The sequence below is a fragment of the Salmo trutta genome, chromosome 4, assembly GCF_901001165.1.
Source record: "Salmo trutta chromosome 4, fSalTru1.1, whole genome shotgun sequence".
Lineage (NCBI taxonomy): Eukaryota > Metazoa > Chordata > Actinopteri > Salmoniformes > Salmonidae > Salmo > Salmo trutta.
Window position 1 is genome coordinate 25,796,776 of NC_042960.1, and position 22,748 is coordinate 25,819,523.

At 41.7% G+C, this 22,748-nt stretch overlaps 1 protein-coding gene across 3 annotated transcripts in view; it reads right to left on the minus strand.

The window, feature by feature from the left end:
* LOC115192158 (serine/threonine-protein kinase TAO2) overlaps positions 1–22,748 on the minus strand; it is a 54,696-nt gene that overhangs the window by 14,429 nt on the left and 17,519 nt on the right. For all 3 annotated transcript variants that reach the window (XM_029750355.1, XM_029750356.1, XM_029750354.1), the window contains exons 7-16: positions 21,741–21,854; positions 21,480–21,571; positions 20,919–21,012; positions 20,577–20,658; positions 20,312–20,479; positions 18,327–18,533; positions 17,790–17,918; positions 17,149–17,385; positions 9,431–9,559; positions 7,917–8,120 (exon numbers count right to left, since the gene is read on the minus strand). In XM_029750355.1, coding sequence (XP_029606215.1) covers positions 7,917–8,120; positions 9,431–9,559; positions 17,149–17,385; positions 17,790–17,918; positions 18,327–18,533; positions 20,312–20,479; positions 20,577–20,658; positions 20,919–21,012; positions 21,480–21,571; positions 21,741–21,854 — 1,456 coding nt within the window. The remainder of the gene's footprint in view (positions 1–7,916; positions 8,121–9,430; positions 9,560–17,148; positions 17,386–17,789; positions 17,919–18,326; positions 18,534–20,311; positions 20,480–20,576; positions 20,659–20,918; positions 21,013–21,479; positions 21,572–21,740; positions 21,855–22,748) is intronic.

Below are 22,748 nucleotides of genomic sequence, written 5' to 3' on the forward strand. Positions count from 1 at the left end.
TGACCTGACTCTGCCAAAAGTTACATACAGTTGAAGTCAGAAGTTCACATACACCTTTAAAATCTAAGTTTTTCACAATTCCTGACATTTAATCCAACTAAGTATTCCCTGTCTTAGGTCAGTTAGGATCACCACTTAATTTTAAGAATGTGAAATGTCAGAATAATAGTAGAGAGAATGATTTATTTCAACTTTTATTTCTTCCATCACATTCCTAGTGGGTCAGAAGTTTACACACTCAATTAGTATTTGGAAGCATTGCTTTTAAAATTGTTTAACTTTGGTCAAATGTTTCGAGTAGCCATCCGCAAGCCTCCCACAATAAGTTGGATGAATTTTGGCCCATTCCTCCTGACAAAGCTGGTGTAACTGAGTCAGGTTTGTAGGCCTCCTTGCGCGCACATGCTTTTTCAGTTCTGCCCACAAATTTTCTATAGGATTGAGGTCAGGGCTTTGTGATGGCCACTCCAATACCTTGACTTTGTTGTCCTTAAGCCATTTTGCATAAATTTGGAAGTATGCTTGGGGTCATTGTCCATTTGGAAGACCCATTTGCGACCAAGATTTAACTTCCTGACTGATGTCTTGAGATGTTGCTTCAATATATCCACATAATTTTACATCCTCATGAAACCATTTATTTTGTGAAGTGCACCAGTCCCTCCTGCAGCAAAGCACCCCCACAACATGTTGCTGCCACCCCCGTGCTTCACGGTTGGGAAGGTTCTCTTCGGCTTGCAAGCCTCCCCCTTTTTCCTCCAAACATAACGATGGTCATTATGGCCAAACAGTTCTATTTTTGTTTCATCAGACCAGAGGAAATTTCTACAAAAAGTACAATCTTTGTCCCCATGTGCAGTTGCTAACCGTAGTCTGGCTTTTTATGGCGGTTTTGGAGCAGTGGCTTCTTCCTTGTTGAGCAACCTTTCAGGTTACGTTGATATACGACTTGTTTTACTGTGGATATAGATACTTTTGTACCCGTTTCCTCCAGCATCTTCACAAGGTCCTTTGCTGTTTTACTGGGATTGATTTGCACTTTTCGCACCAAAGTACATTCATCTCTAGAGGACAGAACCCGTCTCCTTCCTGAGCGGTATGACGGCTGCATGGTCCCATGGTGTTTATACTTACATACTATTGTTTATACAGATGAACGTGATACCTTCAGGCGTTTGGAAATTGCTCCCAAGGATGAAGAAGACTTGTGGAGATCTAAAAAAGAAATTCTGATGTCTTGGCGATTTTCTTTTGATTTTCCCATGATGTCAAGCAAAGCAGCACTGAGTTTGAAGGTGGGCCTTGAAATACATCCACAGGTACATCTCAAATTGACTCAAATCTCAGAATCTTCTAAAGCCATGACATCATTTTCTGGAATTTTCCAAGATGTTTAAAAGGCACAGTCAACTTAGTGTATTTAAACTTCTGACCCACTGGAATTGTGATAATTTCACTTAAAATTGACTGTCTGTAAACAATTGTTGGAAAAATTACTTGTGTCATGCACAAAGTAGATGTCCTAATCGACTTGCCAAAACTATAGTTTGTTAACAAGAAATTTGTGGAGCGGTTGAAAAACGAGTTTTAATGACTCCAACATAAGTATATGTAAACTTCGACTTCAACTGTATAGAGGATTGGAGAATTCTAAATTAAAACCAAAAGCCGTCGCATGGGTCTCCCGGTGGCGGCCGGCACGGGTATCTGTAGCAACGCATTTAGCATTTTACAGACAGCTGTGCCACTGGGGAGGCCCCATCCACAAAGTATCAAAATACAGAGAGGTGTTGGTAAAGGTATATTGTCCTGCTAATAGCCCATAATGGGCTGTACATGGTGTCCAGGTCAGCATAACCAAATCATTTCTTTAATAAAGACAGAAACAATGTTGGTACTTTTGATCCAAAGCCATGAATGAGTGAGTCACTCAGCTTTATGTAGGTGCCACTATATGACTGTGCCATCAACTTAATATATAACGATATGAGGTTTTTTCGTTTTCAAAAAACCAAAGTGAATGATTGTAATCTGAATAAAGGTCAAAATAATATTTGTAAAGGCCAAAACATTTTTTTTCTGTTTTTAGAGTGAGAGTAACGCTGGGCCAATTGTGCGCTGCCCTATGGGACTCCCAATCACGGTCGGATGTGATAAATAATAATAATAATACTTTGTTTTAGTATTACTCGTTTTGTCTTTTCTGGTCGATTAAACTGAAATTCCAACCAATCATGGCCGGTTGTGTTAAATCCAACCTAACTAAGAAATTAATTTGAGGATAGAATTCTCCCCCAACCCTCCTCCTAGGCAAGTCTATTGTCCAGCTCCCTGTTAGCCATAATGGCACTGTACAACGTGACCGTGTGTGTTTGAAAGAGTATTTTCCAGTAAACTACAATTTGTTTACCTTCATTAGAGAACTTTGTTACAATATTTCTGTAACTCAGTGATAATATTCCTCTAGTAATTAATTACGGATCCATAACTAAATCAACATCTGCATTTTGAAGGGTATTTTATTAACGAAAACATAAAGATGCCATTATTAGTTACATTGTTTTAGTTTGTTTTAGTTTGAACGTGCAGACTGGCACTAAGGACAGTGGGAACCTTTCCCTAGTCAGCGCCAATATTAGTGCAATGCCCCCTTAAAATGTTTCTCTGTGCTACCCAGTGTGGCGGTCCACACAAAAATAAAAACCATAGTCTAACAACACTTTCAGTAAGTAATACTGAAGTCGTACACAATTATCCATTTCTATTTAGGTTTATGTCGCCCATTCACTGTCAGAGACACAGTAGGACCCAAAAGCATAATCAGTGCTCTAACTCCCCCTTGCGCTGGTCTGGAGCAATGAAGTTACCTCTAAGTACCGCAAGGGAGGGGTTAGAACACTGATTATGCTTTTGGTATTTAACCCCTTTGTTATGGCAAGCCTAAACAAGCTCAGGGGTAAAAAATAAGTCACATGCACTCATTCTGTTTGCAATAATAGTGTTTAACATAATTTTTGAATGACTACCTCATCTCTGTACCCCACACAAACAAATATCTGTAAGGTCCGTCAGTCGAGCAGTGAATTTCAAACACAGATTCAACCAGTTTTTCCAATGCCTCGCAAAGAAGGGCACCTATTAGTAGAGGGTAAAAAAAGCAGACATTGAATACCCCTAGCAGCCTAAAGTTTGCCTCTTTCTGGTTTTATTTAAAGTTACAATATGTAACTTCTTGGGTGCCTGACCAAATTGTTCTGTCATTCTAATTAAAAGCAAGTTCTAGAAGCGGTAGATCTGTTTTGTGGTAGATCTGTTCTGTGTGCCATTTATATGCTTCCGTTATTACGTTTTGTTTTTGCGTCTTTTACTTTCGATTTTGTACACTCGTTTCGAACAGGTGAAAATATATTTGTAGTTATTGAAAATATATTACATACCGTTGCCTTTGGAAAGTATTCAGACCCCTTGACTTTTTCCACATTTTGTTATGTTACAGCTTTATTCTAAAATGGATTAAATAAAAATATTTCCTCAGCAATCTACACACAATACCCCATAATGGCAAAGCGAATACAGGTTTCAAAATAAAAAAAATAAAAAAATGGAAATACCTTATTTACATAAATATTCAGACCCTTTGCTATGAGACTCGAAATTTAGCTCAGGTGCATCCTGTTTCCATTGATCATCCTTGAGATGTTTCTACAACTTGTGGTAAATTCAATTGACTGGACATGATTTGGAAAGGCACAAATATATAAGGTCCCACAATTGACAGTGCATGTCAGAGCAAAAACCAAGCCAGGAGGTCAAAGGAATTGTCCGTAGAGCTCCGAGACAGGATTGTGTCGAGGCACAGATCTGAGGAAGTATACCAAAACATTTCTGCAGCATTGAAAGTCCCCCAAAACACAGCGGCCTCCATCTTTCTTAAAATGGAAGAGCCCTAGTGTTCCTCTGTGGAGATGGGAGAACCTTCCAGAAGGACAACCATCTCTGCAGCACTCCACCAATCAGGCCTTTATGGTAGATTGCCCAGACAGAAGCCACTCCTCAATAAAAAACGCACATGACAGCCCGCTTAGAGTTTGCCAAAAGGCACCTAAAGACTCTCAAGACCATGAGAAACAAGATTCTCTGGTCTGATGAAACCAAGATTGAACTCTTTGGCCTGAATACCAAGCGTCATGTCTGGAGGAAACCTGGCACCATCCCTACAGTGAAGCATGGTGGTGGCAACATCATGCTGTGGGGTTGTTTTCAGCGGCAGGGACTAGGAGACGAGTCAGGATTGAGGCAAAGATGAACAAAGCAAAGTACAGAGAGATCCTTGATGAACACCTGCTCCAGAGTGCTCAGGACCTCAGCCTGGTGCGAAGGTTCACCTAACAGGACAACAACCCTAAGCACACATCCAAAACAACACAGGAGTGGCTTCGGGACAAGTCTCGACAAGAGCCCGATTGAACATCTTTGGAGAGACCTGAAAATAGCTGTGTCGCGACTCTCCCCATACAACCTGACTGAGCCCGAGGGGATCTGCAAAGGATAATGGGAGAAACTCCCCAAATACAGGTGTGCCAAGCTTGTAGTGTCATACCCAAGAAGACTCAAGGCTGTAATCGCTGCCAATGGTTCTTCAACAAAGTACTGAGTAAAGGGTCTGTATAATTATGTAAATATGATATTTCAGTTTTTTGCAAACAAATCTAAAAAACAGTTTTTGCTTTGTCATTATGGGGTATTGTGTGTAGATTGAGAAAAACAAACAATTTAATACATTTTTGAATAAGGCTGTAACCTAACAAAATGTGGAAAAAGTCAAGGGGTCTGAATACTTTCCAAAGGATGGATGGATGGATGGATGGACGGACGTATGTATGTATGTGCACACACACATATATACAAAGGAAATAGAACATAAGCGTCTCGGGCATAAGGTGTAGGGGTGGATTGGGCGAAGCTTAACCTGTTTGGCCTAGGGGGCAGTATTGAGAATTTTGGAAAAAATATGTGCCCATTTTTAACTGCCTCCTACACCAACTCAGAAGCTAGAATATGCATATTATTGTTCAGGTTTGGATAGAAAACACTCTGAATTTTCTAAAACTGTTTGAATGGTGTCTGTGAGTATAACAGAACTCCTATGGCAGGCAAAAACCTGACAAGGTTTCATGCAGGAAGTACCCTGTCTGACAAGGAGTCGTGCGTCTTGCATCTGTTTATTGAAAAGTAAGGATCTTAGCTGTAACGTGAATTCCCAGGGCTCCGATAGGCTCTCAGAACCCGGGAAATACCTGAAGGTTTACGAGGCAGCCTCAGGCTGAAACACATTATCGCCTTTGGCAAGTGGCGGCTCAGAGGACCTTTGAATGAGGCGCGTGCACGATTCGCTCCTGAGGAGAAATTTAATTCGGCTGTTTAGGCTCAATGCATATTCCCGGTCGGAGTATTATCACTTTTCTACGAGATAAATGGCATAAAAATTGGTTTTAACAGCGGTTGACATGCTTCGAAGTACGGTAATGGAATATTTAGAAATTCTTTGTCACGCCAATGCGCCATGCTCGAGACCGTGATGTAGCATTCTGATAGTGTCTAGAACTCACGAACAAAACGTCGCTGTTTGGATATAACGATGGATTATTTGGGACCAAACCAACATTTGTTATTGAAGTAGAAGTCCTGGCAGTGTATTCTGACGAAGAACAAGCAAGGTAAGAACATTTTTCTTATAGGAAATGTGATTTTGGTGGAGGCTGACCTGGGTGTGTGTCTAAATAGCTAGCCCTGTAATGCCGGGCTATGTACTTAGAATATTGCAAAATGTGCTTCATCCGAAAAGCTATTTTAAAATCGGACATATCGAGTGCATAGAGGAGTAATGTATCTATAATTCTTAAAATAATTGTTATGCTTTTTGTGAACGTTTATCGTGAGTAATTTAGCAAACTGTTAGTAAATTCCCCGGAAGTTTGCGGGGGTTATGCTTTTTCTGAACGTCACATGCTAATGTAAAAAGCTGTTTTTTGATATAAATATGAACTTGATTGAACAGACATGCATGTATTGTATAACACAATGTCCTAGGTGTGTCATCTGATGAAGATCATAAAAGGTTAGTGCTGCATTTAGCTGTGGTTTGGGTTTATGTGACATGATATGCTAGCTTGAAAAATGGGTGTCTGATTATTTCTGGCTGGGCACTCTGCTGACATAATCTAATGTTTTGCTTTCGTTGTAAAGCCTTTTTGAAATCGGACAGTGGGGTTAGATTAACGAGATTCTTGTCTTTAAATAGCTGTAAAATAGTCATATGTTTGAGAAATTGAAGTAATAGTATTTCTAACGATTCAAAAATCGCGCCACTGGATATCAGTGGCTGTTACGTAGGTGGGACGAGTTCGTCCCACATGCGCCAGAGAGGTTAACCTCATCCCCAGGCTCAAATTTCTGGTGCATAAAGCCTGGTAACAGTGTGGGACTGTTTGGAATTCAGGGGGTGTGGATTTACTGAATGACATGGTAATTAGGCTTGGGTGGTATACTGTATATCAGGGTATTTGATGAGAGTATTGGAAAAACCATCCCGTGGCTGTCAAAACTGAACTATTTCAATATATTTTTATATTTGTAGCTACACTGAACAAAAATATGAACGCAACATGTAAAGTGTTGGTCCCATGTTTCATGAGATTAAATAAAAGATCCCAGAACTTTTCCATACGCACAAAACGCTTATTTCTCTACAATTTTGTGCACAAACTTGTTTACATCCCTGTTAGTGAGCGTTACTCCTTTGCCAAGATAATCTATCCACCTGACAGGTGTGGCATATCAAGAAGCTGATTAAATAGTGATCATTACACAAGCGCACCTTGTGCTGTGGACAATAAAAGGCGACTAAAATGTGCAGTTGTCACACAACACAGATCTCAAATTTAACTATAGTTTTCCTTTACAGAAAATACATTAGTGCAACACATTCAGCAGAAAATAGCTTAATTGTCATCAGTGGTAGCCATAGAAGTAAATGAGCTTACAATGAAAAAGGTATTTTTTGCAAAAACGATGCATGGCCATCCTATTTCTAATGTTTATAATTTATATTCACTTGTAAATGTCCAACCTCACCAAAAATGGCATTCGGTAGCTCATACCTATTCATGTATAACTTTATGACCTGGATTTCCTGTCGTCTTTGCAATTCATTTATTTTTGTTTGCGCTCGTTAGCATATTTAGCAAGCAGCCTCTATGGAAATGTGCTATTACTTGTACAAATTTTGTTAGCATTCTAGTAATAGACACCCAATGGGCTTTGTGTTTTTTGGCACCCCCTTGTGTACTAAGGCGGTAATACCGCAAATCCTGGGATGAGAGATGGATGGAATGATAATATGATAACGCCCAAACCTAATGCTAATCAATTCAAATTCTGAGCGAATCACACGACTATGACGTGTGGCTCTAAATCGAGGCAACAGTTGAATTAGAATTGTCATTTTTCAATTGACTTTGAAAATGGCAAAATTGCCTATCAAAATAAATGTTTTATAACATTAGCCATATTAGTTTTGGGAAGCCCAATTGATTCTAAGACGCGAACTTACAGATTTTCCCAAACTCACTATGTTTAAATAATTTCTGCTTGAAGTTGATAATGTTGGGGGGAGATTCTAAAGGGATATGCTATATGGTGATGGACAGAGATCTGCCAATTAAAACCGGCGGCTGTTCGACGCCCCTGCCATAAGCTTCACTTCAACTTGATTTAAGTTTAGTTCTGAGGCGCTGTGAAACCAGATGGTTTGACAGAGAGAGAGAGAGAGGCGGCTGGTGGACGAGACCTCCGAGCAGGTCAATCTCCCCCAGTAATATACCTATACTATAGGTACTACAATAGGCCTGCTATACCTCTCGGAGCAGGTCTTGTTCCAGGTTGTGTCGGGCCAGCAGCATCTTCCTCTTGTACTGGCGACACTGCAGCTCGTAGTACTGCCTCTGTCTCCTCAGCAGCCCCGCCTCTTCCTCTGCCTGCAGCTGCTGCAAACACTCCTTCTGACGCACCAGCCATTCCTGCTTCTCCCGCTTAGGGGTCGACTGGTTCTCATTCAGTTCCTAGTAGAAACACAGGGGGAAGGGTTAGAGGATGACACCATCGACTCATTACAACACAGGGGGAAGGGTTAAAACGGTAGGGACGTGACAATTGGCTCAAAATTCCACGTCAATTCACAATGCAGAGTAATGGTCCTAATACGCATGTATGAACACTAGGGCCAGGCAATTAAGTTACATGTACCGCAGTCATATTCCCTTGAAAGCGCCACGGCTATTGCATGTTTGTTTGTCTAAGGCTTTTTAAAATGCAGACATAAAACCTTCTCTGGAGATCGTTTCGAGGTGCCACTGAACAGGTATTTTACTTGCCTGTAATGGAATGATGCTTTTGAAGTGGAACTAACATCCATCACTTGGCGATCAGAACTGTCAATCAAATTATCTCAAGCTGCCTGCATCTTCTATAGCAAGCTAGCAAGGAACGGAGGGAGAGGGGAGGGGCACAGTATAGGCAGGTCAGCCACCAGACAGACGGAGTCAGAACCGTGCACTAGGCCTATCTGTCGGCAATCAAAAGCTGTATCTCGCAATGTCTTGCAGTAAATCAACTTCAGTAAAGCAGGGCCCATCAATGAATAGGCTAGGGGAACAGACCGAACACACTTGCATCATTAGTGAAGACAAAGAGCAGATGAGCCAGCTGCACTGTGATTAAACATTTGTGGTTAAAGTTAAAGGCTGACACCAGCCACCCTTGCTTCTCCCTCTTAGAGGTCGACTGGTTCTCATTCAGTTCCTAGTAGAAACAACACATGGGGAAGGGTTAGAGTAGAGATCATCAACTAGATTTCAGCCACAGGCCGATCTTTCCTTGAACGGATGGTCGGGGGGGCCGGAACATAATTACAAATAATTTGTAGACAGCAAATTAACCGCAAGAAGCCCAAACAGTTACAATGTTTGATTAAAACATCATTTAGAATCTTGCTTACATTTGTATATGATGACTTGTTTCTCTATTATGCGTTGGAATACTTGGGAACAGATTTCTAAAACAAAAAATTGAAAACCTGTAGTTGATTTCCTGGTGTTTTTACAGTCTGTGAAACAAGAAAAAATACATTTGTTTTATATTTTGCTCAGAAAAATTAGTGGGCCCAAATAAAATTTGGCCTGCGCGCCACCAGTTGGGGAACCCTGGGTTAGAATGTGATACCAGCCAATCAAAACAACACATGGGGAAGGGTTAGAGGGTGACACCAGTCACTCCTGGGTCAGCCCCATGTGACTGCAACTGTATGGTTGTCCTGTATGGTTGTAATAAGGTAGTCGTGTGGTTGGAACATGTGGTTGGAATAAGGTTGTACCTCCTTGAGCTGGTCCTTGCGCTGACGGTATTGGCGTTTCTGAGACTCCAGTAGACTGGTCAGCTCTTTCTTCTGCTGGCTCAGGATATGCTGCTGGAACTTCTTCTCCTCAGCTAGGGCTGCCTTGGTCTGGGGAGAGAGAGAGGGAGGTATTTGGTATTTTATTAGGATCCCCATTAACTGTTGCAAAAGCAGCAGCTACTCTTCCTGGGGTCCTCACAAAACATAATACAGAACAACAGACAGCTTTTTTAAAGCTTACATATCAATACATACACAAACTATTTTGGTCAAATAGGGAAGAGACGTTGCTTTACCCATTTTCTGAAACCAGGTTTGCTGTTCATTTGAGCAATGAGATGGAACGTAGTTCCATGCAAAATTGGCTCTATATAATACTGTACGCTTTCTTGATTTTGTTCTGGATTTGTGGAATGAAAAGACCCCTGGTAAGGTCAGAGCTGTCTGTAAGTTGCCTATGAAAACAATTTGGAATTTAACACGTTTCTTATAAAAACAAGTAATCAGTCTCTCCTCAACTCTTAGCCAAGAGACTGGCATGCATAGTATTTATATCAGCCCTCTGATTACAATGAAGAGCAAGATGTTCCTCTCTGTTCTGAGCCAGCTGCAGCTTAACTAGGTCTTTCCTTGCAGCACTTCACCACAAGACTGGACAATAATCAATATAAGACTAAACCAGAGGCTGGAGGACTTGCTTTTTGGAATAAGTTATCAAAAAAGCAGAGCATCTCTTTATTACGGGGAGCGCCCCATCATTACAAACATTGAATCTACATGTTTTGACTAGGGATGCACGATATATCGGTAAGCATATCAGAATCGGACGATATTAGCTAAAGATGCCAAGATCGGCTCGATGTCTAGTTTAACGCCGATGTGCAATACCGATGTCAAAGCTGACGTGCATACCTATATAACGTAGGTAGATGACGTAATGACGCCACACAAACAAATACAGCGCTACACACGCAACACAGCATTCCTAACCTAGCCCACAATGTCTGCCGTGTGGATCTATCTTCAAAGGAAGATAACAAAAAGGTAATATGCAACGTTTGTGCTCTGGAAATAATAGCAGGAGGGGAGAAAGTGAAATCTTTCAATACAACAAACCTAATTACTCATTTGAAAAAGTGCATCACCCCCAGACGTTCAGAGACTACTTAGAACAAAAGCAGAAAAAAAACTAAGCGCCCACTTTAAACAACTAAATAAGTTCAAGTTGAACAGTCATTTGAAAAATTAAGAAAATATCAGCGAGACATGCAAAGGCGAAATCCATTAACGCCAAGATAATGGAATTCATTGCCCTTGATAATCAACCGTTCTCTGTTGGCTTCGCCGACTGGTCGAGCACCTCGAGCCCAGTCGAGCTATTTTTCAGATGTTGCCCTACCGGAATTACACAGTATTGTTGAAACGCACATCCATGAGCTACTTGCTATGGGCATCACTGCTATTAGCTTCACGACTGACATTTGGACCAGCGATGTCAGCCCCATGAGCATGCTGAGTCTGACAGCACAGTGGGTCGACGAGGATGTCGTACTGAGGAAAGCCGTATTGCATGCTCAAGAATGTGCTGGTTCTCATAGCGCTGCTGCCATTTCAATGGCATTTGTGAACATGAACACACTCCTAGCTCCATTCAAACAACTGACTCAAGAAATAAGCTTATCAACTGCGTCTGCAGCAGACGTGATACCCTCTGTCATGGCATTGAAATGCCTGCTCAACAAAACTTCGACACAGACCGTGGGGTTAAAACTTGCAAAAGTATTCTAGAGGCTGTGAACAAGCGAGTCGGTGGCATTCTGAACCTCTTTACTGTGTCGCCACCATGCTCGATGGTACATTTACATCATTGGTAGATACAAGGACCGCTACTTCGATGCAGACAAGAAACAAGGTTTACATGAAATGTTAGACACAGCTGGACAAGATAGAAACAGACACAGTGACAGTGCGCAGCAAGGAAGAGGACCCATGACAGAAGAGGACACAGACAGACAGAGCAAAAACTTCACTGCTTGACATGTATGATGAAATCCTGGTTGAGAATGAAACGACTGAACAAATGAACACCGAAACAGCACAGAAATTAAGCGAAAGAAATAGGTTTTGATTATGCTTTACTGGTAATAGGGGACATGCGTAAATGCCAACAAAATAACTTTTTGGTCAGTGCGTGTGTTTCAACTATTTAACTGTACTAGAATGCTTAAAATGCCGCAAGGAAAATATTGGATATCAGTATCATCCAAAAATGTCATATCAGTGCATCCCTAGTTTTGACCATGATAGATTCTAAACTAGGGTAACACCAAGTAATTCAACAGCCACACCATTCATTACGAGATTCAGCTGAGGTCTAGAACTTAGGGAATGATTTGTACCAAATACAATGCTCTTAGGTTTTAGAGATGCTCAGGACCGGTGTATTACTGGCCACCCATTCCAAAACAGACTGCAACTCTTTGTTAAGGGTTTCAGTGACTTCATTAGCTATGGTTGCTGATGCGTATATGGTTGAATCAGCAGCATACATGGACACGTATGCTTTGTTTAATGCCAGGTCATTGGTAGAAAAAGAAAAGAGTAGAGGGCCTAGAGAGCTGCCCTGCGGTAAACAACATTTTACATGTTTGACATTAGTGAAGCTTCCATGAAAGAAACCCCTTTAGTTCTATTAGATAGACAGCTCTGAATCCATGATATGGCAGAGGTTGAAAAGCCATAACACGTGTTTGTTCAAAAGGTTATGGTCAATAATATTAAGGGCTACACTGAAATCTAACAGCACAGCTCACACAATCTTATCAATTTCTTTCAACCAATCATCAGTAATTTGTGTCAGTGCAGTGCTGAAAGTCTGTTGTTAATTTGTTTACAGAGAAATAGCATTGTATTTGGTCAAACATTTTTTTTTCAACAGTTTGCTAAGAGCTGGCAGGAAGCTTATAGGTCTGCTGTTAGAAACAGTAAAGGCCGCTTTACCACTCAAGGGTAGAGGAATTACTTTGGCTTCCCTCCAGCCTGGCTGGACAAACATGTGTCTAGGCTCAGATTAAAGATATGACAGATAAGGAGTGGCTATAGAGTCAGTTACCATCCTCAGTAGCTTTCCATCTAAGTTGTCAATGCCAGGAGGTGTGTCATTATTGATTGATAATCTTTCACCCTCTCCCATCATTCAATCAAATGTATTTATAAAGCCCTTCTTACTAGAGGTCGACCGATTAATCAGGGCCGATTTCAAGTTTTCATAACAATCGGAAATCGGTATTTTTGGACGGCCTTTTTTTTTTTTTTTACACATTTATTTAACTAGGCAAGTCAGTTAACCTGTTGGGGCTAGGGGGCAGTATTTTCACGGCCGGATAAAAAACGTACCCGATTTAAACTGGTTACTACTCTTGCCCAGAAACGAGATTATGCATATAATTAGTAGATTTGGATAGAAAACACTCTAAAGTTTCTAAAACTGTTTGAATGGTGTCTGAGTATAACAGAACTCATTTGGCAGGCCAAAACCTGAGAAGATTCCATACAGGAAGTGCCCTGTCTGACAATTTGTTGTCCTTCTGTTGCATCTCTATCAAAAATACAGCATCTGTGCTGTAACGTGACACTTTCTAAGGCTTCCATTGGCTCTCTAAAGCAGCCAGAAAGTGGAATGGGGTGTCTGCTGTCAATGGGCAAAGTACAGCAGCAGAGTTTGTAAGTGGTCAGCCTGGGGACAGTGAGACTGGAGATGCGCGTTCACGAGACTTCTCAATTTTTTTTCTTTCAGTCTTTGAATGAATACAACGTTGCCCGGTTGGAATATTATCGCTATTTTATGAGAAAAATAGCATACAAATTGATTTTAAACAGCATTTGACATGCTTCTAAGTACGGTAATGGAATATTTAGAATTTTTTGTCACGAAATGCGCTCGCTTGTTACCCTTCGGATAGTGACCTGAACGCACGAACAAAACGGAGGTATTTGGATATAACTATGGATTATTTGGAACCAAAACAACATTTGTTGTTGAAGTAGAAGTCCTGGGAGTGCATTCTGACGAAGAACAGCAAAGGTAATCCAATTTTTCTAATAGTAATTCTGAGTTTAGTGAGCCCCAAACTTGGTGGGTGTCAAATTAGCTAGCCTGTGATGGCCGAGATATCTACTCAGAATATTGCAAAATGTGCTTTCGCCGAAAAGCTATTTTAAAATCTGACATAGCGATTGCATAAAGGAGTTCTGTATCTATAATTCTTAAAATAATTGTTATGTATTTTGTCAACGTTTATCATGAGTAATTTAGTCAATTCACTGGAAGTTTTCGGTGGGTATGCTAGTTCTGAACATCACATGCTAATGTAAAAAGCTGGTTTTTGATATAAATATGAACTTGATTGAACAAAACATGCATGTATTGTATAACATAATGTCCTAGGAGTGTCATCTGATGAAGATCAAAGGTTAGTTCTGCATTTAGCTGTTTGGTTTGGTTTGGTTGTGACATATATGCTTGCTTTGAAAATGGCTGTGTGACTATTTTTGGCAGGGTACTCTCCTGACAATCTAATGTTTTGCTTTCGCTGTAAAGCCTTTTTGAAATCGGGCAATGTGGTTAGATTAACGAGAGTCTTGTCTTTAAAATGGTGTAAAATAGTAATATGTTTGAGAAATTGAAGTTATAGCATTTTTGAAGTATTTGTATTTCGCGCCATGCGATTCCACTGGCTGTTGACTAGGGTGGGACGCAAACGTCCCACCTAGCCCAGAGGTTAAGAACACATTCTTATTTTCAATGATGGCCTAGGAACGGTGGGTTAACTGCCTTGTTCAGGAGCAGAACGACAGATTTTTACCTTGTCAGCTCGGGGATTCAATCTTGCAACCTTACGGTTAACTAGTCCAACGCTCTAAACACCTGCTTTACATTGCACTCCACGAGGAGCCTGCCTGTTACGCGAATGCAGTAAGAAGCCAAGGTAAGTTGCTAGCTAGCATTAAACTTATCTTACAAAAAACAATCAATCATAATCACTAGCTAACTACACATGGTTGATGATATTACTAGTTTATCTAGCCTGTCCTGCGTTGCATATAATCGCTTAGGTACACGTTGCTCCAACCATAAACATCAATGCCTTTCTTAAAATCAATACACAAGTATATATTTTTAAACCTGAATATTTAGTTAATATTGCCTGCTAACATGAATTTCTTTTAACTAGGGAAAATGTGTCACTTCTCTTGCAACAGAGTCAGGGTATATGCAGCAGTTTGGGCCGCCTGGCTCGTTGCGAACTGTGAAGACTATTTCTTCCTAACAAAGACAGCTGACTACGGGGGATGATTTAACAAAAGCGCATTTGCGAAAAAAGCACAATCGTTGCACGACTGTACCTAACCATAAACATCAATGCCTTTCTTAAAATCAATACACATTTTTAAACCTGCATATTTAGCTAAAAGAAATCCAGGTTAGCAGGCAATATTAACCAGGTGAAATTGTGTCACTTCTCTTGCGTTCATTGCACGCAGAGTCAGGGTATATGCAACAGTTTGGGCCGCCTGGCTCGTTGCGAACTAATTTGCCAGAATTTTACGTAATTATGACATAACATTGAAGGTTGTGCAATGTAACAGGAATATTTAGACTTAAGGATGCCACCCGTTAGATAAAATACAGAACGGTTCCGTATTTCACTGAAAGGAAAAAAACGTTTTGTTTTCGAGATGATAGTTTCCGGATTCGACCATATTAATGACCAAAGGCTCGTATTTCTGTGTGTTATTATGTTATAATTAAGTCTATGATTTGATAGAGCAGTCTGACTGAGCGGTAGTAGGCACCAGCAGGCTCGTAAGCATTTATTCAAACAGCACTTTCGTGCGTTTTGCCAGCAGCTCTTCGCTGTGCTTCAAGCATTGCGCTGTTTATGACTTCAAGCCTATCAACTCCCAAGATTAGGCTGGTGTAACCGATGTGAAATGGCTAGATAGTTAGCGGGGTGCGCGCTAATAGCGTTTCAAACGTCACTCGCTCTGAGACTTGGAGTAGTTGTTCCCCTTGCTCTGCATGGGTAACGCTGCTTCGAGGGTGGTTGTTGTCGATGTGTTCCTGGTTCGAGCCCAGATAGCAGCGAGGAGAGGGACGGAAGCTATACTGTTACACTGGCAATAATAAAGTGCCTATAAGAACATCCAATAGTCAAAAGTATATGAAATACAAATCGTAGAGAGAGAAATAGTCCTATAATAACTACAACCAAAAACTTCTTACCTGGGAATATTGAAGACTCGTGTTAAAAGGAACCACCAGCTTTCATATGTTCTCATGTTCTGAGCAAGGAACTTAAACGTTAGCTTTCTTACATGGCACATATTGCACTTTTACTTTCTTCTCCTACACTTTGTTTTTGCATTATTTTAACCAAATTGAACATGTTTCATTATTTATTTGTGGCTAAATTGATTTTATTGATGTATTATATTAAGTTAAAATAAGTGTTCATTCAGTATTGTTGTAATTGTCATTACTACAAATAAATAATCGGTATCGGCATTGAAAAATCATAATCGGTCGACCTCTACTTCTTACATCAGCTGATGTCAAAGTGCTGTACAGAAACCCAGCCTAAAACCCCAAACAACAAGCAATGCAGGTGTAGAAGCACGGTGGCTAAGAAAAACTCCCTAGAAAGGGCAGAACCTAGGAAGAAACCAGGCTATGAGTGGTGGCCAGTCCTCTTCTGGCTATGCCGGGTGGAGATTATTACAGAAAATGGCCAAGATGTTCAAATGTTCATAGATGACCAGCAGGGTCAAATAATAATAAATGACAGTGGTTGTAGAGGGTGCAACAGCTCAGCACCTCCGGGGTTAAAGTCACACTAACTTTACAAAATTCTAACTTGCAATGCTTTTCTTTCATTATTTTTTTTTATACATGAATACGATGGCTCACTGTTCGTGGTTGGCATTTCCTGTCTAAGTTTTCCTACTTTGCCAATAAAGTACTCATTAAAATAATTGGCAACATGAAGTGGTTTTGTGATGAAAAAGCCATTTAATTCGATAAAAGAAGGAGTTGAATTTGTCTTTTGCCCATAATTTCATTTAAAGTACTCCGAAGTTTTTTTTCTCTCCATCATTCATTATATCATTGATCTAGGCTTCATAATACAGTTTCTTCTTTTTTGTTGTTGAGTTTAGTCACATCATTTCTCAATTTGCAGTAAGTCAGCCAGTCAGATGTGCAGCCAGACTTAGCCACTACTTTTGCTCCATCTCTTTCACCAATACAGTTTTCAATTCCTCCTCAATCCATGGATCCTTAACAGTTCTAACAGTTAGTTTCTTAACAGGTCCATGTTTATGAATAATTGGAAGAAGCAATTTCATAAACTCATCAAGTGCAGCATCTGGATGCTCCTTATTAATCACATAAGACCAACAAATATACTTTTTTTCATGCTCACAAATCTCATAGCAAAATCTTTTGTATGATCTCTCATATTCTATATTAGGCCCAGCTTTTGGAACTTGGGCCTTCCCGGATATAGCCACAATATTGGGATGAAGGGAGAAAAATACTACATTCTGTTCATCTATTTTTTTGCCCGGTTTGACCCCCTCTCCTCCAAAGCTCTGGTTCTCCATCCCTCCTTTCATCTAGTCCTGTCATTCCTCACCTCCTTCTCCAGTATGGCCTGGTGTTTCTTGCCCAGTTTGTCCCCCTCTCCTCCGAAGCTGTTCCTCTGGTTCTCCAACTCTTTGTCTAGTCTCAGCTGGTGCTCATCCATCTCAGCCTTCAGCTTGTTCTCCAGGCCCATCAACTGTTTCTGGTGCTGCCTCCTCATCCTCTTATAGCCGGACATCTGCTCCCTCAGCGCTGAGCCCTGCTCGTGCTCCTGGATCTGACGAGTGACCTGGAGAGATGGGGGGGGGGGGGGGGGGGGGGGTAGAGAGAGTGGGGAGATAGAAATGGGAGGAAAGGAGAGAGAAAGGGGAGGAGAGAGTGGAAGAAAGAGAGGGAATGTGTTTCAATAGTATCTGACATATTTGAGTTTTCGATGGAGCCTGCCTGGAGAGAGAGGTGGCGGGGTTTCCAGTTGTGGGACTGTTCCATTGGATCGCAGGCAAACTCAATCAAGCTTAGGCAAAGTAGTTGTAAGAAAACAAACAAGCGTTCATAGTAGTATGAGAGAGGGGTTAGGGGGTTGTGTTAGCAGTCGTATCAGAGAAAGAGAGGTTTAGGGGTTAGCGTTTGCAGTCATGTCAGAGAGAATGGTTAGTGGTTGGGTCAGAGAGAGGGGTTTGGGGATGTGCTCACCAGGGAGGCCGTGCGGATGGTGGCGAAGTGGTCCCGGTTGCGGTAGTAGGCCCTGCGGCGGGCGGCTGACGAGGGCTGCTGCTGGTCTATCTCTGGCTGGTATGGGTCATCATAGATATTATCCTGACCCTGGGGGAGGGAGACAAGGAGAGAAAAAGAGAATTCAGGAAAGGGAAGTGTAATTAATGGCCACAAACAATTGCACACACCTGACATATTTACCACATACACACACCACCACATTCTCTCCCTCTAGCAGGCACACCACACACAACCTCTCTCAGACTTACAGTAGGGCGGTGTATAATGGAGGAGACTTCCCTACCTCAGTCATCATAGCCATCTCCCCCAGCGCATAAACCCCCCCCACACACACACACACACCTCTCTCAGACTTACAGTAGAGCAGTGTATAATGGAGGAGACTTCTCTCCCTCAGTCATCATAGCCATCTCCCCCCACCGCATACACCCCCCCCCTCATCCAAACCCCATTCACACACACACACACACACACACACACCTCTCTCAGACTTACGGTAGGGCGGTGTATAATGGAGGAGTTGGAGGTGACTGTGTGCTCTCCCTCGGTCATCATGGCCATCTCATTGCTGTCGTCGGAGCCGTCCGCCAGGCTGTTGACCGAGGAGCTCTGGGAGCTGGCGGAGATGGACATACTGGGCACAGACTGGGAACTCTCCATGCTGCCCACAGTGCCCGTACGGAGCAGATACTGCTCCACCTCCTGGGTGAGAGGGAGGGGGAAGGAGAGAGGAAAAATAGAGAGACGTTATACACAGACAGGCAGGCAGATACGGACAGTCAGAAACATGCAGAGAGAGAGACACAGGCAGGCAGAGGCAGAAAGTTAACATAAGATACAGTGCCTTCAGAAAGTATTCACACCCCTAGACTTTTCCCAAATGTTGTGTTACAGCCTGCATTTAAAATGGATTACGTTGAGATTGTCTCACTGGCCTACACCCAATACCCAATAGTGTCAAAGTGGATTTGTTTCGACATTTTTACAAATTAAATATGAAAAGATGAAATGTCTTGAGTCAGTAAGTATTCAACCTCTTACGGCAAGCCTACATAAGTTCAGGAGAACAAATGTGCTTAACAAGTCATACGTTGCATGAATTCACTGTGAGCGATAACAGGGTTTCACAGTATTTTTGAATGACTACCTCATCTCTGTACACACATACAATTACTGAAGGCCCCTCAGCCAAGCAGTGAATTTCAAACACAGATTCAACCACAAAGACCAAGGAGGTTTTCCAATGCTTTGCAAAGAAGGGAACCTATTGGTAGATGGCCAAAAATAAAAAAGCAGACATTGAATATCCCTTTGAGCATGCTGAAGTTATTAATTACACTTTGGATGTATCAATAAACCCAGTCACTACAAAGATACAGGCGTCTTTGCAAACTCAGTTGCCGGAGAGGAAGAAAACCACTCAGGGATTTCACCATGAGGCCAATGCTGACATTAAAACAGTTAGTTACATGGCTGTGACAGGAGAAAACTGAGGATGGATCAACATTGTAGTTACTCCACAACACTAACCTAAATGTCAGAGTGAAAAGAAGGAAGCCAGTACAGAATAAAATATTCAAAAACATACATCCTGTTTTCAAATAAGGCACTAAAGTAAAACTGCAAAAAATGTGGCAAAGAAACATAACACTTTGTATTCATGACAGAGTTATGTTCGGGGCAAATCCAACATCACTTCATATTTTCAAGCATGGTGTTGGCTGCATCGTGTTATGGGTATGCTTGTCATTGGCAAAGACTAGGGAGTTTTTAGGATACAAAGAAACGGAATAGAGCTAAGCACAGGCATAATCCTAGAGGAACACCTTGTTCAGTCTGTATTCCAACAGACACTGGGAGACAAATTCACCTTTCAGCAGGACAATAACTTCAAACAAGGCCAAATATACACTGGACTTGCTTACCAAGACGACACTGAATGTTCCCGAGTGGCCGAGTTAGTTGACGTAAATAGGCTTGAAAATCTATGGCAAGACTTGAAAATGGCTGTCTAGTAATGATCAACAACCAACTTGACAGAGCTTGAATTATTTGTTTAATTAATATGCAAATAAGTAATCCAGGTGTGCAAAGCTCTTAAGAGACTTACCCAGAAAGACTCACAGCTGTAATCGCTGCCAAAGGTGATTCTAACATGAATCAACTAAGGGGTGTGAATACTTATGTAAATTAGATATCTGTATTTTATTTTCAATAAATCAGCTAACATTTATAAAAACATGTTTTCACTTTGTCATTATGGGGTATTGTGTGTAGATGGGGGATAAAAAAATATATTTTGAATTTAAGTTGTAACAACAAAATGTGGAATAAGTCAAGTGGTATGAATACTTTCTGAAGGCACTGTAAGTGATCGACCCAGATCTGCCCTAACAAGTGTGTCCCATAACTCCTCCTCCCCACCATACAACCAGAGGAGGTTCATTATGGGCCTTACTAACATGGGGGAGAGCCCTTACCTCCTCCTCCTCGCCTCCCTCTGGGGTTGGTCCGTTGTGGGCTTCATGAAAGAGGATCTTCTTCATCTTCCTGTACTGGAGGTTGTCCAGCTCCCGCACTGCGTCCTTGGTCCTCGCTATGAGGTCCATCACCGCCGTTAGGGGACGCTCACGACACAGAAACCGGTGCTACAGACAGGGGAAGGAGGGGAAAGGGGGGGGGGTGCAAAGATTTAGAGAGAGAAACTGAGGAAGAACAAGAAAAAGGTGTGTGTTGCACTCTTACATTCAGCAACACATCAGAGATAGGCCTGTCTTGTGGAATCTTCTGTAGACAGGAGTCCACAAAATTACGGAAATAATCAGACCTACGGCACGAGAGAGAAGAGAGTTCAGTCAGAGAGAAGACAGAAAGAGAGCGGATGAGTGAGAGAAAGCTGGTGAGAGAGAGCTGGTGAGTGAGAGAGAGCTGGTGAGTGAGCGAAAGAGCGTTAAGAGACAACGAGACAGTGATGTAAAGGAGAGATGAAGAAAAAAGGAGTTCAAGAGTTAAGCAAGAGAGGAGGTTAGGTGAACGACAAACGGATAAGTGAGTGGAGAAATGTACATGAGGAAGAGTGACGCTCACCAGTGATTGGACGCTAGGATTGGGCTCTCATTCTGGGCGATGTGGTATAAGGCACTCATAGCATTCATATTGAACAGAGGAGGCTTCCTCTCCGCTAAAGGGAGACAAGGGAGAGACAGAGAGAGAGAAAGGGTATAAAAAGAAGAGAGATCAATCGAGAGAAGGAAAGGGAGATAAAGAGAAAGTGACCAAGTGATAGAGAGAGAAGGGAGAGAGAGGACATGTTAGCTAACAGCCAAAGCAGCTTAGTGCTGAGTCTTAAAATCCCAGTAACAATGCCGGGACAATAATACACAACATAGACTATTACCAACTCCCAGGGGTTAGGGATTTGGTCAGACCACTCAGACAGGGGTCACACTGAGGGCCTGGGGTCAAAGTTCACTGTAGAGCCATTTGCCAAGACACCTTCATATTTCCTATATTATACTACATTGTTAGATCTCTTTCTTGATGTGGTGTCCAAGGGCGGCATTCCCTCTCTACAGTACCACAGAGATTGTGAATAGTTTGTTGCTATGAAGATCCTAGGAAGTGGTTTCTTGCCATGGCAATGCCTACCCAGCTCTATACAGGTGATGCCCAGAGACCAGACGTCCACCTTGCCGTCGTACTGACCCTCGTCCATCGCTAGGATCACCTCCGGAGCCATCCTGGAAAAAGAGTGAACCATCCCTTTATAATCAGCCACTGGTTAAAAAGAGAGTGTACCATCCCTTGTGTGTAGGGCAGGGGGTGGGGGAGGATTTGGAGATTCACAGGAGAAAACCAGCAGTACACAAGGAATTGAATAGTCCACAGTTTGCAGTTCTAGCTCCTCACCAGTAGGGGGTTCCTACAAAAGAGTTGGCGGGGGCAACAATGGAGGCAGAGCCAAAGTCTCCCAGCTTCACCTGGCCAGGCTCTGTCAGGAGGATGTTCCCTGCCTTCACATCCCTGAGAGGAGAGGAGCAATGTTAACACAATGTGACAAAAACAATGTTGACACAACAGAACGTTAACAGTGCAGAGATAACGACGTTGAACATATTAATTTAAACCAGGGGTGGGCAAACGTTTTGGCTCAAGGGCCACAATGGGATTTCAAAATTCAACGGAGGGCCACACAGATATTAAAGGGACCGATTTGTTTGTCAAAATTAATTTGCGGGACAGAAAAAGGGCAGTTATTTGAAAAAAAGATGTATATATAGTCCACAGTATATAGGTCCATTATAATTTCTGCATACTTTCTATACAATTGTAGACACTCAAGAGCGGCCTGGAATGGTTCCTTAACCAATGATAATTTCCACCCCCTAAAAAAGAAATTCATATATACCCCTGATTTAACCCTTAACCAGGAAAGACCCTTAAGGCTAGAAACCTCTTTTGCAATAGTGACAAACCCTATATAGCATATATGTTATAGAAGAGGCCAGGGCCCGGTTTCCCAAAAGCATCTTAAGGTTAAGTTCATCGTTAGAACCTTCAAAGGAGAATCGTTAAATCGCCAAGCAATCGTTATTAACGTTGTACTTGAAAACTCTCGTAATCTAACGCCTACCCCAGACCACTTGTAGAACAGCTAATTGTGTCATTACATGCTTTTTTTGCCCTCCCGAATCACTTTAAACACAGATCTCAGCTAAAAACAGAATGACATGGTTTATCCGCCTCTCTGTGACTGCAAAAACTTCAGAACAAAGTTGACTACAGATACATTGCCAATGTCTTTGCAATTGATACAAACAAGCGAGGTTTAAAAATACGGTTAAAATGAAAACAGTTGACTGCACAAAAATATAAACAGTGAGCTATAGGCCTATTTCAATCATATCGAAATACATT